This window comes from Heteronotia binoei, chromosome 2 (assembly GCF_032191835.1).
Source record: "Heteronotia binoei isolate CCM8104 ecotype False Entrance Well chromosome 2, APGP_CSIRO_Hbin_v1, whole genome shotgun sequence".
Classification (NCBI taxonomy): Eukaryota; Metazoa; Chordata; class Lepidosauria; order Squamata; family Gekkonidae; genus Heteronotia; species Heteronotia binoei.
Genome location: NC_083224.1, coordinates 159,540,845 through 159,554,706, shown reverse-complemented (window position 1 = coordinate 159,554,706; position 13,862 = coordinate 159,540,845). Strand labels below are relative to the sequence as shown.

The 13,862-nt window shown below is 38.7% G+C and overlaps 1 protein-coding gene across 1 annotated transcript in view; it reads left to right on the top strand.

Moving 5' to 3' along the window:
- Positions 1 to 12,820, top strand: part of PTPRC (protein tyrosine phosphatase receptor type C) — a 29,292-nt gene extending 16,472 nt beyond the window's left edge. The window contains exons 10-19 of the mRNA XM_060232349.1: positions 527 to 684; positions 996 to 1,131; positions 2,023 to 2,172; positions 2,927 to 3,014; positions 4,941 to 5,074; positions 5,899 to 6,033; positions 7,123 to 7,245; positions 8,649 to 8,830; positions 10,001 to 10,136; positions 12,542 to 12,820. Of these exons, the coding sequence (XP_060088332.1) occupies positions 527 to 684; positions 996 to 1,131; positions 2,023 to 2,172; positions 2,927 to 3,014; positions 4,941 to 5,074; positions 5,899 to 6,033; positions 7,123 to 7,245; positions 8,649 to 8,830; positions 10,001 to 10,136; positions 12,542 to 12,820 (1,521 nt within the window). The remainder of the gene's footprint in view (positions 1 to 526; positions 685 to 995; positions 1,132 to 2,022; positions 2,173 to 2,926; positions 3,015 to 4,940; positions 5,075 to 5,898; positions 6,034 to 7,122; positions 7,246 to 8,648; positions 8,831 to 10,000; positions 10,137 to 12,541) is intronic.
- Positions 12,821 to 13,862: the final 1,042 nt, after the last annotated feature.

Here is a 13,862-nt window from a genome sequence, read left to right as displayed (position 1 = left end):
GGAGAGCCAGTTTGGTGCAGTGGTTAAGTGTGCGGACTCTTATCTGGGAGAACCGGGTTTGATTCTTCACTCCTCCACTTGCGCCTGCTGGAATGGCCTTGGGTTAGCCATAGCTCTGGCAGAGGTTGTCCTTGAAAGGGCCGCTGCTGGGAGAGCCCTCTCCAGCCCCACCCACCTCACAGGGTGTCTGTTGTGGGGGAGGAAGGTAAAGAAGATTGTGAGCCGCTCTGAGACTCTTCGGAGTGGAGGGCGGGATATAAATCCAATATCTTCTTCTTCTTCAGTATCTGCTCACTGTCATTTCAGAGTCTCAAGAAGCTGACAGGGTGTAAGCATGTATCTTCTACTAATCATCTATTTTTCCTTTTGGTGCATCTCCAGAAATTTCAATAGAAGCTTTCTATTTCCCTTCACCATTTGTGTACTTATTGCCTTTGAATCCCTCAGTGGAAAAGAACCATTGCCCCTTGACAGTGCACAATAATAAACATTCATGTACACATACCTGTGTGTCTTCTTCATCTAGAGAAGAGAAAAAACAGCTGCAAGAGATGTGACCCACATTCAGTTTACAAGCTGGCCTGATCATGGAGTACCTGATGATCCACATCTTCTTCTTAAGCTACGGCGCCGAGTTAATGTTTTAAGCAATTTTTTTAGTGGCCCAATAGTAGTTCACTGCAGGTAAGATTATAATGGAAGCAAACTCTGTACATAATCTCTGCTGAGAGCTATTTACAACTGAAAGCAGAGACCCTTGATTTTATTATCCCCCCCTTGTGCACATTAAATGAATGTGCACAAAAAGTGCAGTTAACTATTTTCAAATGCATTGAGAGGTCACAGTTATTACCTATAGAAACATGCCACTGAAAGACTGAGGTTCCTTTGATTTCCTTGAATTGCCTGAAAAACAGTATAGCTAATTGAACATATCAGTTATTTTGAACACATGTGATTTGACTGACAGTTGTCTGTCTTTACCATCTTGTCAGTGCTGGTGTTGGGCGCACTGGAACCTATATTGGAATTGATGCCATGCTAGAGGGACTGGAGACTGAAGGAAGAGTGGATGTTTACGGTTATGTTGTAAAGTTACGACGGCAGCGATGCCTCATGGTTCAAGTGGAGGTATATTTCCAGAGCTTTATTTATTGGCCAGAGATAATAATTGAATATGATAGTTTTAAAAGGTACTTATGAAAAATATTCACCTTTGTGATACATGACTGCAAGAGCTTTGTTAGCACTTCATCTGGTAAGGGTATTCTATGGGCCAGGAAATTTAATCCAGAAAATAGAGGGAGGCACTAGTATTTTTATATTTTACGTTTCCTCGTGGCTTACAATAATAGTTGTTTTCATTATGTTCCTGCTATGTGATTGTAAGAGCTCGTGGAAGTGGTCTGTTTATGTGGGTGGCATAAACCAAGAGAAGGGTGTTCTCGTCTTCACTGAGGGATGAACATCTTGTTTGTGAAAGGTGATCTGAATTCATCCCTGCATGTTATCTGAAACAGTTTAGACATTTCAGCAGCTAAATACACTATATTAATTAGGTCTTTCTGTCCTGGGAGACTCTCACATTGAGAAATGTAAAAACATTCCATTCCCAGGTTCTCCACATTCTTCTTTGATTCTTCAATCACCCAGCTATTCAAATGTGAAACAGTGAAAAGTGTATATTGTATAGTGAGAAACATCCCTTATGTTTCATAAAATTAGAGAGCTGAAGATTTCTAGATATGCAGTATAATCCTATGCACATTTACTCAGAAGTAAGTCAGTCTGAGTTCCATAGGATCTACTCCCAAGTGACTGAAAATAAGCAGTCAATTATTTGAGAATAAATCTCACTAAACTCTGTGGGGATTTTGTCTGAATTAACTTGTTTATGATAGTAATTTTACTCAGGATGTAAATATATATTTCTGTCAGTTCATATGTTATATTTCTCGATATAATATGTATTACTTTAACTGAACATTTGGTTTCTATAATCCATACAATCTGGAACATTAGACACAATACATCTTGATCCATCAAGCTTTGGTTGAGTATGTCCAATATGGTGAGACAGAAGTCAGCATCCCTGAACTGCACAACCACCTTAATAATTTGAAAAAAAGTTATCCACTCAATGAGCCTTCTCTTTTGGAAGCAGAATTCCAGGTAATTCTTTGTTTTCTAGTTCTCCAGCATTACTTTAAACGATAGCTAAGATTCCTGCTTTTGGTATAAGCCTAGACATTCCTTGCCCCTTAAACAGGTACATGTACTTAATTGCTTTGCTCCAGGAAAAACTGTCTAGACCAGAAGCAACATTCAGCATTTTTTTTTTTAAAAACACCCTGTATAAAATCAGACTTGGGTTTTTTTGTTTTTGTTTTGGCCATCAAGTTGCAGCCATCTTATGGCAACTCCTTTGCGCTTTCAAGACAAGAGGCACTCAGAGATGGTTTGCTATTGCTTGCCTCTGTGTCACATCCCTGACATTCCACAGTGGTCTCACATCCAGCCTTGCTTAGCTTCCAAGATCTGATGAGATTGGGCTAGCCTTGGCTATTCATATCAGGGCTTTGCCTGATAAGGGTCATACAAATATCCCCTTTACATTTCCTTCATTTTTCTTATGATGTCATAGTGAGTCTTTTTGTTCTATCCTTTCGTGTTCTTCATGTTCTTTTTATGTTACATGCCTTTTAAAATGGAATTATTTGAAAAAATGTGTTGATTTTAATGAGAAAAAAAATCAATAGAAGGAAACAGAAAAGGGCACGGAAATAAAGACTCACAGATCTGTTTTGCAAAATTGAATGTGGGAGTTTGAGTTCAAATCAGCTAGAATGAGAAATTTGATGGCATCCCTGCTTTTAATAAGGGCACTTTATTTGCAATGCATCCCCATGTCTTTGTTATTCTTTAGAGACTGCCTTCATATAAGAATTGGCAGACACAGAGAGCTGGCAACAGAGAGGAAAATAAAAGTAAAAACCGGAGCTCAGTTATCCCATGTGAGTATTTGGAAAAAACACACATGCACACAAACCCCCCTGCAAGTGATATATCCTGATTTCCTTATGGAGGATTCAAGAAAACTACTAACCTATCTGAGTTGTGCAGATAAGATTATGCTTTAATAGAAAGGGCTTTCATATATATTTTGCAAAGTTTTTTCCCCCTTACTTTCTAAAAAGATTTATATTTTACAAAGTAGCAAAAGCCATAAAAGCAGGCATCTGTCACAGAGAGTTTGTGATGGGAATATGACTGTCCAGCATTGATATTTCTCAATAATCAGTCTTTTGTTATTGAATCAAAAGTTGCTTTATTGTAGAAACTCAAAAGCTTTACCAAGGACAGAATCCTTGGAAGTAATGGCGTACACAGACTTACATAGTCACTTTATAGAATAGCTTCAAAGGGTATTATACAGATGCAATTTGAGTCACAGGTTCAAAAGTTACTACATAGTATCTCTTTTATTACTAAGGAATGTAGGCTATTAAAACCATCTCCCTTTCTCACACTTTCTCTGAGGTTAGATAAGACCTGTCTGTGTGAATCTGGGGGAGAGGCGCATCACACGGTTACCAGCCAGGCTAACATAAACATCCTTGGGCCAGATGGATTTATTACTTGCCCTTAGGTTGTAAAGGAGGGGGGAGCAGGAGCGGATGGTGATCTGCTCTTTGTCTCAGGGACCATCTTGGCACACAGAAATATGCATGCTTGACAATGACCAGAAGGTGGGAGAGGAAAAAAGGAATGAAAGAGAGACAGTTGTTACTTATGAGGGTTGAGCAACTTGGGGACACTGGCTTCCTTGCAGTTGAAAGGGTGACATGGAAGAGGGCAGGTTTGAAGGGACACAGAAGGAGGTGGCCTTATGTTGTACATATGAGTTCTTTGAAACCATTTAAGACAGCAAGAGGTTACTGGGTGGATGAGAACAGTGGCATTACAGAATACTTGTCCAGTGTTCCCTTTAAGCTGAATTATGTGTGAACTAGCTCACAGTATTTTAGCCTTTGTCTCACAAATTTTTGTCTCAGCTCGTAAAGGATGGCCCCAGAGCAAACTAATTTATGCAGTAGCCGAATTGCTCATTCACAGCTTTAATGCCAGTAGTTCACAAAATAGAATTTTTGCTCACAAGACTCCACAGCTTAGAGGGAGCGTTGCTTGTGACATGCTCTGCTGCTAAATTTCTGCTCCAAACTTGATCTGTTTGTTCACCAGCACAACAAATTAGAATGACTTAAGAAATTATTACTTAATTTTGATTTATTTTTCTGTCCCAAGATGGGATGCCAGAAGCCCAGAACTTGTGCAGCCTAGGGTACAGTAGCTGATCTCAGGCTAGGATTTTCTCCTCTATTCTTGCCCATGCCAAATTAGTCCAAACATATACAGGCAACCTCAGGGAACTGTATATAACTTCAGCATTCATCCAAACAAAAACACATCCAACAGAGAAGTAAATATTCAATTATATGCAGTTTTAGTGAAATACCAAGGAAGGAAGGAGGGATGGAGGGAAGAAAAGAGAGAAAGCAGGAACAGGAGTCCAGAGGAAGAGAATGCCTGCATTCAGGTGATCATAGAAATGATGGTGAATTGCAGCTAGAAGAGTTAATTTATCCCTAGAGTGAAGATCATAGGGATGGATGGATATATTGGGAATGGGAAGGAGAATTCCTAAAATCTTGAATCCCTTCCCTCCTCCCAATTTATAGATTACTCCCCTGGTGTGCTGCATAATTGTTTAATTCTTAACTGTTTTATTTTGCGATTTTAACTGTTTTATTGTGTTGTAATCCACCCTGAGCCCATCTTGGGAAACGGCGGGCTATAAATTCACTAAATAAATAAATAAAAAAATAACTCCCAGTAGGAATCACTGCATTAACCAGTCTTTTTATTTTTCCCCTATGCAGATGACTATAACAGAGTATTATTTAAACATGAAGAGGAGGGGGAGAGGGAGAGTGAACTTGATTCCAATTACTCTTCAGATGAGGACAGTGACTGTGAGGAGTCTGACAAGTATATCAATGCTTCCTACATAAGTGTAGGTGTCTGGATGACTTATCTATGGAGTCACATTAAAACTACACATGCTCAAGATCTCATCAAGCACATTTGTTTATTTCCTTAAAAACTAACAACAATCTTATTTCATACAGGTTGTATTGTTCTCCTCCTTTTTCAATAGATACTTATAGGTGGAATGAGAATTGTGATTTTCACAATCCATTATGGTTATGGACAAGGAGGTTGTATATTTTCAGATTAATAAACATGTGTCTTTTGAATCTGATAGCTTTTTCACTGCTGCTACGAGTGTCACATTGTCTTTTGAGGATAATTCAAGGCACGTGTGTTGCTTGAGGTTACTAGTTGTCTTCTTTTTAGAGGACATGTCCTCTTTTTTGGTGTCTGTTTTCTTTTGGTCTCTTTTTAAACAACTGATGAAAACATCCTCTTTTAAGATTGGAAAGTTAGGAATATTCCTATTTAAGTATACATATTTAACTAGGGGTATTTAAAATGAGAATTGTAGTAGGGGTACTTAAAATGATGGGTATTTTAAAATGTAGGGATATTTAAAATGAGATTTGTCATTGTGATCACTTTTTTGAAGTAGTCAGTTTGGAAATATGTCTCTTTTTTGCTTTTCAAAATATGGCAACCCTGGTGTTGTAATGAGTAAGGAAAATACTGATTTTGTGCAGATTTTTGGGCACAAAGGGTCAAGCCACTGTGTTTTTTTCTTAGATTTTACATCTTGGGAGCAACTTTCCACCATACAGAGTAATGATTTTTCATATACTTCTGATGTTCCTAAACTGGAACTCTGGATCTTTGGAATGATTTCCGATTTTTCCCCCCTAGGGCTACTGGCTTCAAAATGCAATGATAGCAACACAAGGGCCGCTGCCAGAAACCATTAGTGACTTCTGGTCCATGGTCTACCAGAGAAAAGTGAAAGTTATTGCTATGTTGACTGAGCTGAAAGATGGCACTCAAGTGAGTCTCCTTGAATCTCTATTGTGATGTGGTGTATCCTGCAGAGAAATATTAAAATTTAGATTTCTAAAAAAATAGAATGGATGTCTCATTTTCAAACATGAGACTTGTATCTGTTAAAATGTGATTCCCTCTGTATGTGTGTGTAAATTTAGAAGTAAATTTTATTTTGTTCAGTTGGTTGTGCTTACAAATGTAAAGATATACAGGATTGCAACTTTAGAGTGATAAATAAGTAGAAAAAGGTATTTCCTACAGATATGTCAGTGTTTGCAGATAATTTAGTGAAATAAGAGCTGCTTTTTTTTTGTTAGGAGTGTAGTTCAAACATCTTGCTTAGTAATTTCTGCAGCCAGTGGCCTCACTATCTATTTTGGGTATCGAATATTATATGCATAATAAAGGTGAAAGTGTTGCTGTTGTTATCCAAAAGTGGAAAACCATCAACTGCTAATAGGCCTCAAGTCATTTGGTATCTGGTGCCTTCACAAGACCTTTGTATTTTGTACAAAGAGTACATGTACGACAAAAAACGTATTGTATATGAACTCAAGGTGTATGAGAAAGTCTCCATTTTATGGTATATGTATCAATATATATATAGAATAATCATTACTGTTCCTCATGTTGCTAATTTTGCATTTTTTGTTTTGACGTGCGGTGTGTGTGAGAGAGAGAGAGGTCCCCCTCCCCCAATATAGCAACAGCTACTGTTTGGGACAATCTAATGTAGTATCAGCATCTTCATAACCATAATCTATGGATGAACTATTAGGATTTGGTGAACCTCAATATACAGTGTCAGAGCATTATTCACTAATCTGCTTGCTATACCAGACTAACCAATTTGTGGAGGCTTTACCACATTTTCACCATGTCTCATTAAATCTAAGAAATAAAAGAGGAATTATTTGAAAGTCTATACCCACTGGGAAAATATACTTCATTGGGATTCATCACTCGGAAAAAAAACAAGTTTTTGTAGATGTGCAAAGGGAAGAGCAGCTGCTGTCATAGAATTTTAGAATGAGTACTGAAGTTTGTTGTTGTTCAGTAGGAATCACTAATTTAGTTTTTATTCACTTCTAGGAACTATGTGCACAGTACTGGGGGGAAGAAAAACAGACCTATGATAATCTCACTGTTGAACTGAAAGACACCAACTGTTCTTCCAGCTATACCATTAATGTCTTTGAATTAACACACATGAAGGTAAAATGATAACAATATTTCTACCTTTTGGGGGTATTGTACTTACAAGTATTTAAGAAAAGGGAAAGTGATCACTGAGAAGAACTTAAAGGTGTCAAGCTTTGGGACCATCTTTTTACTTTTCCAGTGTTTATTTGTTCATATTGACTTTTAACATGAGTTATGGGGTTATGATTTATTTGTTAAACTTAAAAATGACAAAATGAGCACAGAGTGGAATCGTAGGTCAGATTGAAACCATAATGAAATTGGCAAAACAGAGCTTCCCTGCCCTTTTGCAGCCCATTTTGTTGCAAGAAATTCTGCTCCCAGAGATCAAGAGGCCTTCACAAGGTGTTAAAGTGGAAGTCTGCAGTGTGACTAAAATTGGCCATTAATATCCTCCACCACTGTACCAAGCAGCGTCCCTGTTCTATCATTATACTGGCTGTAGCCCCCCATATTGCTTTTGCCTCCTAGAGCCAAAGTAGGTGAGCTATCTGGTCACTATTCAGGTTTTGGTTTCCCCACCCCAACTCTGAGCCTGTGAATGCCAAACTTTACTTGTGAGAAACAAAATTTGAAGCATGCTGATGCCCGATTCAGATTAGACCGTGGGGGGAGAAAGGGCTTCAGCCTTCCTTTCTGTGCCCTTTTCTTAAGCCAAAATAGTCCCGGGGGCATTATTTGCCCAACTGTGAGGCTGCTTGTACAGTATTTAATTGCAACCCACTTTTAATTATGTTTTCTATGTCTGTTTTGCTCTGCCCTCCTGTTTCTTTCATTTTTCTCCCCCTCTCAATTTTTATTTCTCTACATATTAAAACATTATAGAGAAAATAGTGATGGTATCGTTAATATGACATATCTTAGATCAGGGTGCAATTGATTTGTACGCTCCAACTCACCAGTTAAACATCTATGGTACAAATGCTTTTTTGTTCCTCTATTGTCATTTCTAATCAAACCAAACAAACCTGTTTTCTAATCAGAGGTGAAAACAGAAGAAATCTGTATACTTTGACCAGTCTGTTTTCCTTTTCCTAAAAAAATCTGCTTTCTAGATATAGATAAGTACTTTAAAATCAGAAACTTGGAAAGTTTCAAGTCTGTAGACTGTACAATATACAACGGGTGGGTAAAGAAGTCAGTTTGGGTGGTTTTGATAATAGTCTGTTTTCTTTTATTGGTGAGTAGGTTTAGTGTCTACCTACTGAATGTCTGTCTGCCTGCCTGCCTGCCTGCCTGTCTTCTAAAGGCAAAATGAAAGAATTAGCCAAAAGTCCCTGTAACACCCAGATAAGAAATATTAATGTGTGGTATTACATGCTTTAAATTATTGTCAGATGTGTAGTCTTCATTTGCCCTGGGAATGCTATTTTCTGTCATAGTTTGAGGGCTCCAAATGCCTCTGTTTCTTGCAGAGGAAAGAAACCCGAGAAGTGTATCAGTATCAGTACCATAAATGGAAAGCCTTTAGTCACCCTGAATCTCCCCAAGACTTCATCGCCATGATTCAGAGTCTCAGACAGAAGCTTCCAGCACCGCCGATATCATCTGAAGCAAATCTGTACAACAAGAATGTCCCAGTTGTTGTTCACTGCCGGTAGGTGCCAATGTGTTTTGAGGCTTGATTCAATTTGAACTGTTATTTTTTCCCCAAAACCATTGTCTTTGCTATGGGTTGGCTGGCTCCCACTGTGTTGTGCCATAAACAACATTTGTAGAACTGAGACAACTTCATTATTTTGTGTTTGGAGTTTTCTCTCTCCAAGAATCTGTACCAAAGGCAAAAAAAAAAAAAAAAAAAAGATAGTGAACATTTAACAGTATTGCTGCCGAAATTTTCACTGGTCAGATTTGTTTCTGTTTGGACACTCCTGTACAAAAAAATCATGTTAGCTGCTACTGTCTGTTGTTAGATGTCTCCAGCAAGTCCAGCCCTACTAGTAATATTCAGTGGTTGTATGTAAGGTACTTTAATTGCAAATGTCAGAAAGATAATGCATGCCAAAGATTAATAACCCAAAAAGTAATCAACACATGGAATCCACTGCCACAGGAAGTGGTGGCAGTTTACAAGCATAGATAGCTTCAAGAGGAGATTGGATAAACATATGGAGCAGAGAGCCATCAGTGGCCATTAGCCACATGGTATAGATGAAACAGTATGTTTGAGACAGTGATGCTCTGTGTTCTTGTTGCTTGGGGGACAACTGTAGGAGGGCTTCTGTAGTTCTAGCCCCACTGGTGGACCTTCTGATGGCACATGGATTTTGGCCTCTGTGTAACACAGAATGTTGGATTGGATGGGCCACTGACCTGATCCAACATGACTTCTCTTATGTTCATGCCACTCTGCCTGGCCCACTGACCTCATTAAGCCTTTGAGCTAGTTGATATCTAGAATTCCATCTTGCATCTTGGAAATATGATTAATTATTCCATACCAAAAAGAAAACATGATATAATCTAATAGTACTTTACAATATGTTTTATGACTCTTGATGTTCACTTTGTGATCCTTTCCAAGTTATGTCCTGGGGAGGGTGCCTCTATCATCCCACTCAAGCCACACTATTGACATCACATTTTGGTGTATAGTTTCTATATAGAGATGGTTGCAAGAGTAGGTTTGTACATTTGCCACATGAAATGCAGAACCTTGAATAAGCCTATGGAAAAATCAAAGCATGCTATTTCAATGTGTCATTAAATTCTTTGTCATATTGACGCTATCAACTAAAACCGCTGATCCTGGAATGTCATTTTGTAGTGATGGTTCCCAGCAAACAGGAATATTGTGTGCCTTGCTGAATCTCTTGGATAGCGCAGAGACAGAAGGTGTAATAGATGTTTTCCAAGTTGTGAAATCTCTTCGTAAAGCCAGGCCAGGAATGGTGTCCACTTTTGTAAGTAAACCCTGCTACTTAATTGGGATCAAAGAGGCCATTTATTCTGTGGTGATCATGTCATTCTCACTACAATACCTTGCAATAACTTAAAACAGGGGTGTCAAATAAGTGGCCTGTGGGATGGATCAGGCCCTTGTAGGGCTCCTATCAGGCCTGCAAACAGCTGTCATCTGCATCCTTCTCCCTCTCTTGCTTCCTCCTGTGTCTCAATTTGTTTTGCCAAGCTTGTTCAATCACACAGGAGCTACAGAACAAAGCTTCTATTGTCTCCATTGGCAGAAGCACCTGGCTAGGGGAGGAAGCAGGGGAGAGAGAGCTTGCTTTGCCAGGCTCTCAATCACACAGCAAAGCTGCTGCACAAAGCCTCCCTTCTATTGGGGCTCCTTCCCCTCTTTGTCCCCTGAGGAGGAAGAGAGAGGGAGAGAGGGAAAATTCGAGAGCTTCCTTCGCCCAGTTCCCTCAATCACATGGGAGAGATACAAAGTGCCTTTAAGATTAACAATGTTTTATTCAAGGTATGAGGTTTTTGCCATGCTACAGAGAGAGAGAGAGAGTTTTGTTGGTTTGTTATGCCAGGGCTCTCCTGGGCACAACTGGGTTTGCCTCCTCTTTTTACTGTATTCATGCCTTCATGATCCAGTCTTTCTAAGTAGGAAAGCAATGTGGACAATGAGGAATAACAGCAAGCCAGTGAGTAGATTAGGCTGAGAATGTGAGTCCAGGCCAAGTTCACCCAGCACTGGGGATGTTTAACCTACAGCTTCCCATATAAGTAGGTTAATACATTAATACATTGCTGTCTCTGTATTCTTGCACTATCTCATAGAAGTTGTAGTTATTTCTCTGGGGAAGACTATAGTTTTGTAGGCAAATACATAGCCCTCAGTCTGTGTCATGGTGCCTTCACATGTTCTTACCCAGCACATGAAGCAACATACAGAAAAAAAATCGCAATGCCTAGGCATTTCATATTTTCCTCTGGGTCTTAGGCTCAAAGCATTGATCATGAGATTTCTGTACTGAATGTCAGTAAATCAAAAGTAGGTTTGCAAACTTGTACCTAAACAAATTGCTACATCAAAGACATAGTCTCCAGATTTTGATGCAATAATTCAGAGCAAGAGGTGTCAATTATCAGAGACTGTTAAATAAACAAAACATTGCAAGAGTGCTAGTCTTTTAATCATATTTTATTTTAAGGTGTGTGTTTAAAAATCTAATTGTGTTTGTCTGTGTTCTTTATAAAGTTTATATCTTCACTACCTGGGATTACATTTTATGATACACATGGTCTGGCCTAACAAGGTCTCATTTATGTCAGACAAATGATTTCGACACCCCTGATTAAAACAATAACAATCCAGCAATCAAAATAAAGTGATTGAATCAGCTTAAAGGGACATAGTAAAAAAAAATTGTGACGTTTAGGACTATTAATGGCTATTAGCTTTTATGACTAAATAGAATATTCAAGTTCTGAGGCAGTAACACTCTGAATACCAGAGCTGGGGCCTCTGAGATCTGGCAGTAGACCTTAAGCAGGTGTGAAACAGGCTGCTAGACCAAACCTTGTCTGCCATTCTTGATCATTCTTTCTTAAAATATTTTTTATTAATAAATAAAATTCCTAGTATTCAAAAAGTGCTCAACAAATACAAATGGCTGATCCAATGCAGTTAAGGTATAGCTGGGATGGACAATTAATAAAGCTAAATCTAAACAACAACAACAACAGGATTAATGGAAATTCCAGTAAATCTTTTCAGTGCCTTTGGTATCCTTTTGTTAATTATATGAATAGTAGATACAGTGTGGAGAGGGAAGGTGGTTTGGTATAGCCCGATCTCATCAGATCTTGGAAGCTAAGCAGGATCAGTAATTGGAAAGGAGATTGCTGAGGAAGACTCTGCAGAGAAAGGCAATGGCAAACCACCTCTGCTTCTCACACCTTGAAAGCCTCTTGCTGGGGTCACTTGATGTCTCTCCCCCTCTCTCTCTCTCTCTCTCTCTCTCTCTCTCTCTCTCTTTCTCTCTCTCTCTCACACACACACGGATACAGTTTGCACATAAATTCTTAGAAATCATTTTTGTATGTCATTGCCATTACCAATGTTCCTACTGAGGAGTGCCTGATGACCTTCCAAAGAATCCAGCAATCATCTAGAGCACAGCTGAAAACCTCTTTTTTATACCAGTTGAGTTATCTAAATATACCATAGATAGAAGCAGGCTGACAAGTCCAGCCACCAGTTCTTGCTGTCTTCCCCACGCATTTCTGTGCTCCTTAAATTTTTCTTCCTTTCTTTCACACTTCCCACCTTTCCCCTATTTCCTTCTGTAAAAACAACTTGAGTACAAGTGGTGTATCATTTTTTACTAATGCTTTCTTTTTCTCTATTTAGGAAGATTACCAGTTTCTGTATGATGCAGTTGCTAGGGTGTACCCTGCCCAGAATGGACAACTGCTAAAAAACAAATCTCAAGAACACAGAGTTAATATTCACCAAGAGTCAGAGGAAGAAGTGGACGCCAACTCTAGTACAAAAGATGTCTCCATTCTGGTTCAAGAAAATGAGAATGATGCGAAGTTGGAGGAAGATTCCAAAGTCATAGCCAGCTCTAGGGAAGCAGAAAGTGCTCTGAATGGACCCACCACTCCAGTTTTAATGGAAACCGTCTAGAAACATTAGGGTTTATAACCCAGAATAATTACCAGCCGTGAAAACCTGAAATCTTTGATAACGTCTAGAAATACTTTGAAACTTTCCAGTTAAAATTTCTGCACAGGCCATAGTACATTAAGAACAAAAGCCAATCAAGAACATAAGGGATGTTTCTTTTAGATTCCTAATCTGCCTCCCCCCAACTTTGTCAAAAAGATTTGGGAAATCTTGAAGATGATAGTTATGGCACACTGTGAAGTGTGTGTGTTTGTGTGTGTGCAGAATGCTGTTTTTCATTGTTGGGGAATTCAATGTTGAATTCAACAATTTCATTGTTGGTGAAAATATGTCTTTTGTAATTTTTTTAAAATAAGAAGTATCATCATTAGAATGGATTAGATACATTTCATCCATTGTATCATCTCTGGTATACAGAATGGACCCAAATTGCAATTCAACTAGCCCTGTACCAGGACTGGAAACATAGCACAGCTAGTTCTGGAACCTAAAGGGGGATTTTAGATATCACACAACTCTGCACCATAACAAACTATGTAGAAAACTGAGGCAATGGGTGATGATGTGGCATGATGGTCAACTATACATTTTTTAAATGCAGAACTCCCACTGGACATGCCCAAGTCTTTGGACATGTCTAGCATTGGTTCCCAGCCATAGTTATTTACAAGTTCATTTTTTAGTCCATAAGAAGGGGAAAAAATCCAGAATTATCCTCTATTGAACAGTTTCAATGGACGCATGGTATAGCAGTATTGTCAATACAGAACATAAAATGGACAAGAAGCATTCCTAGACATTTGTGAATCAAACACCTGCAGAGCATTACAAATGTTTTGGAGCCCACACAAGTCCCTGAAAAGAATGTAAAAATTAGCAGTATTCAGCAAGCATTCTTTAAGCAAAGATGGGTATCAGATGGACAGAAACAATGAAATCAAGTAGTAGACAGTAGTGCTGCAAAATCAAGCCAAATTTAAGATCTGCATTTTTCAAATTGTCCTTTAGATGTCACTATCTTCCCAAAAATTCACCCAGATGT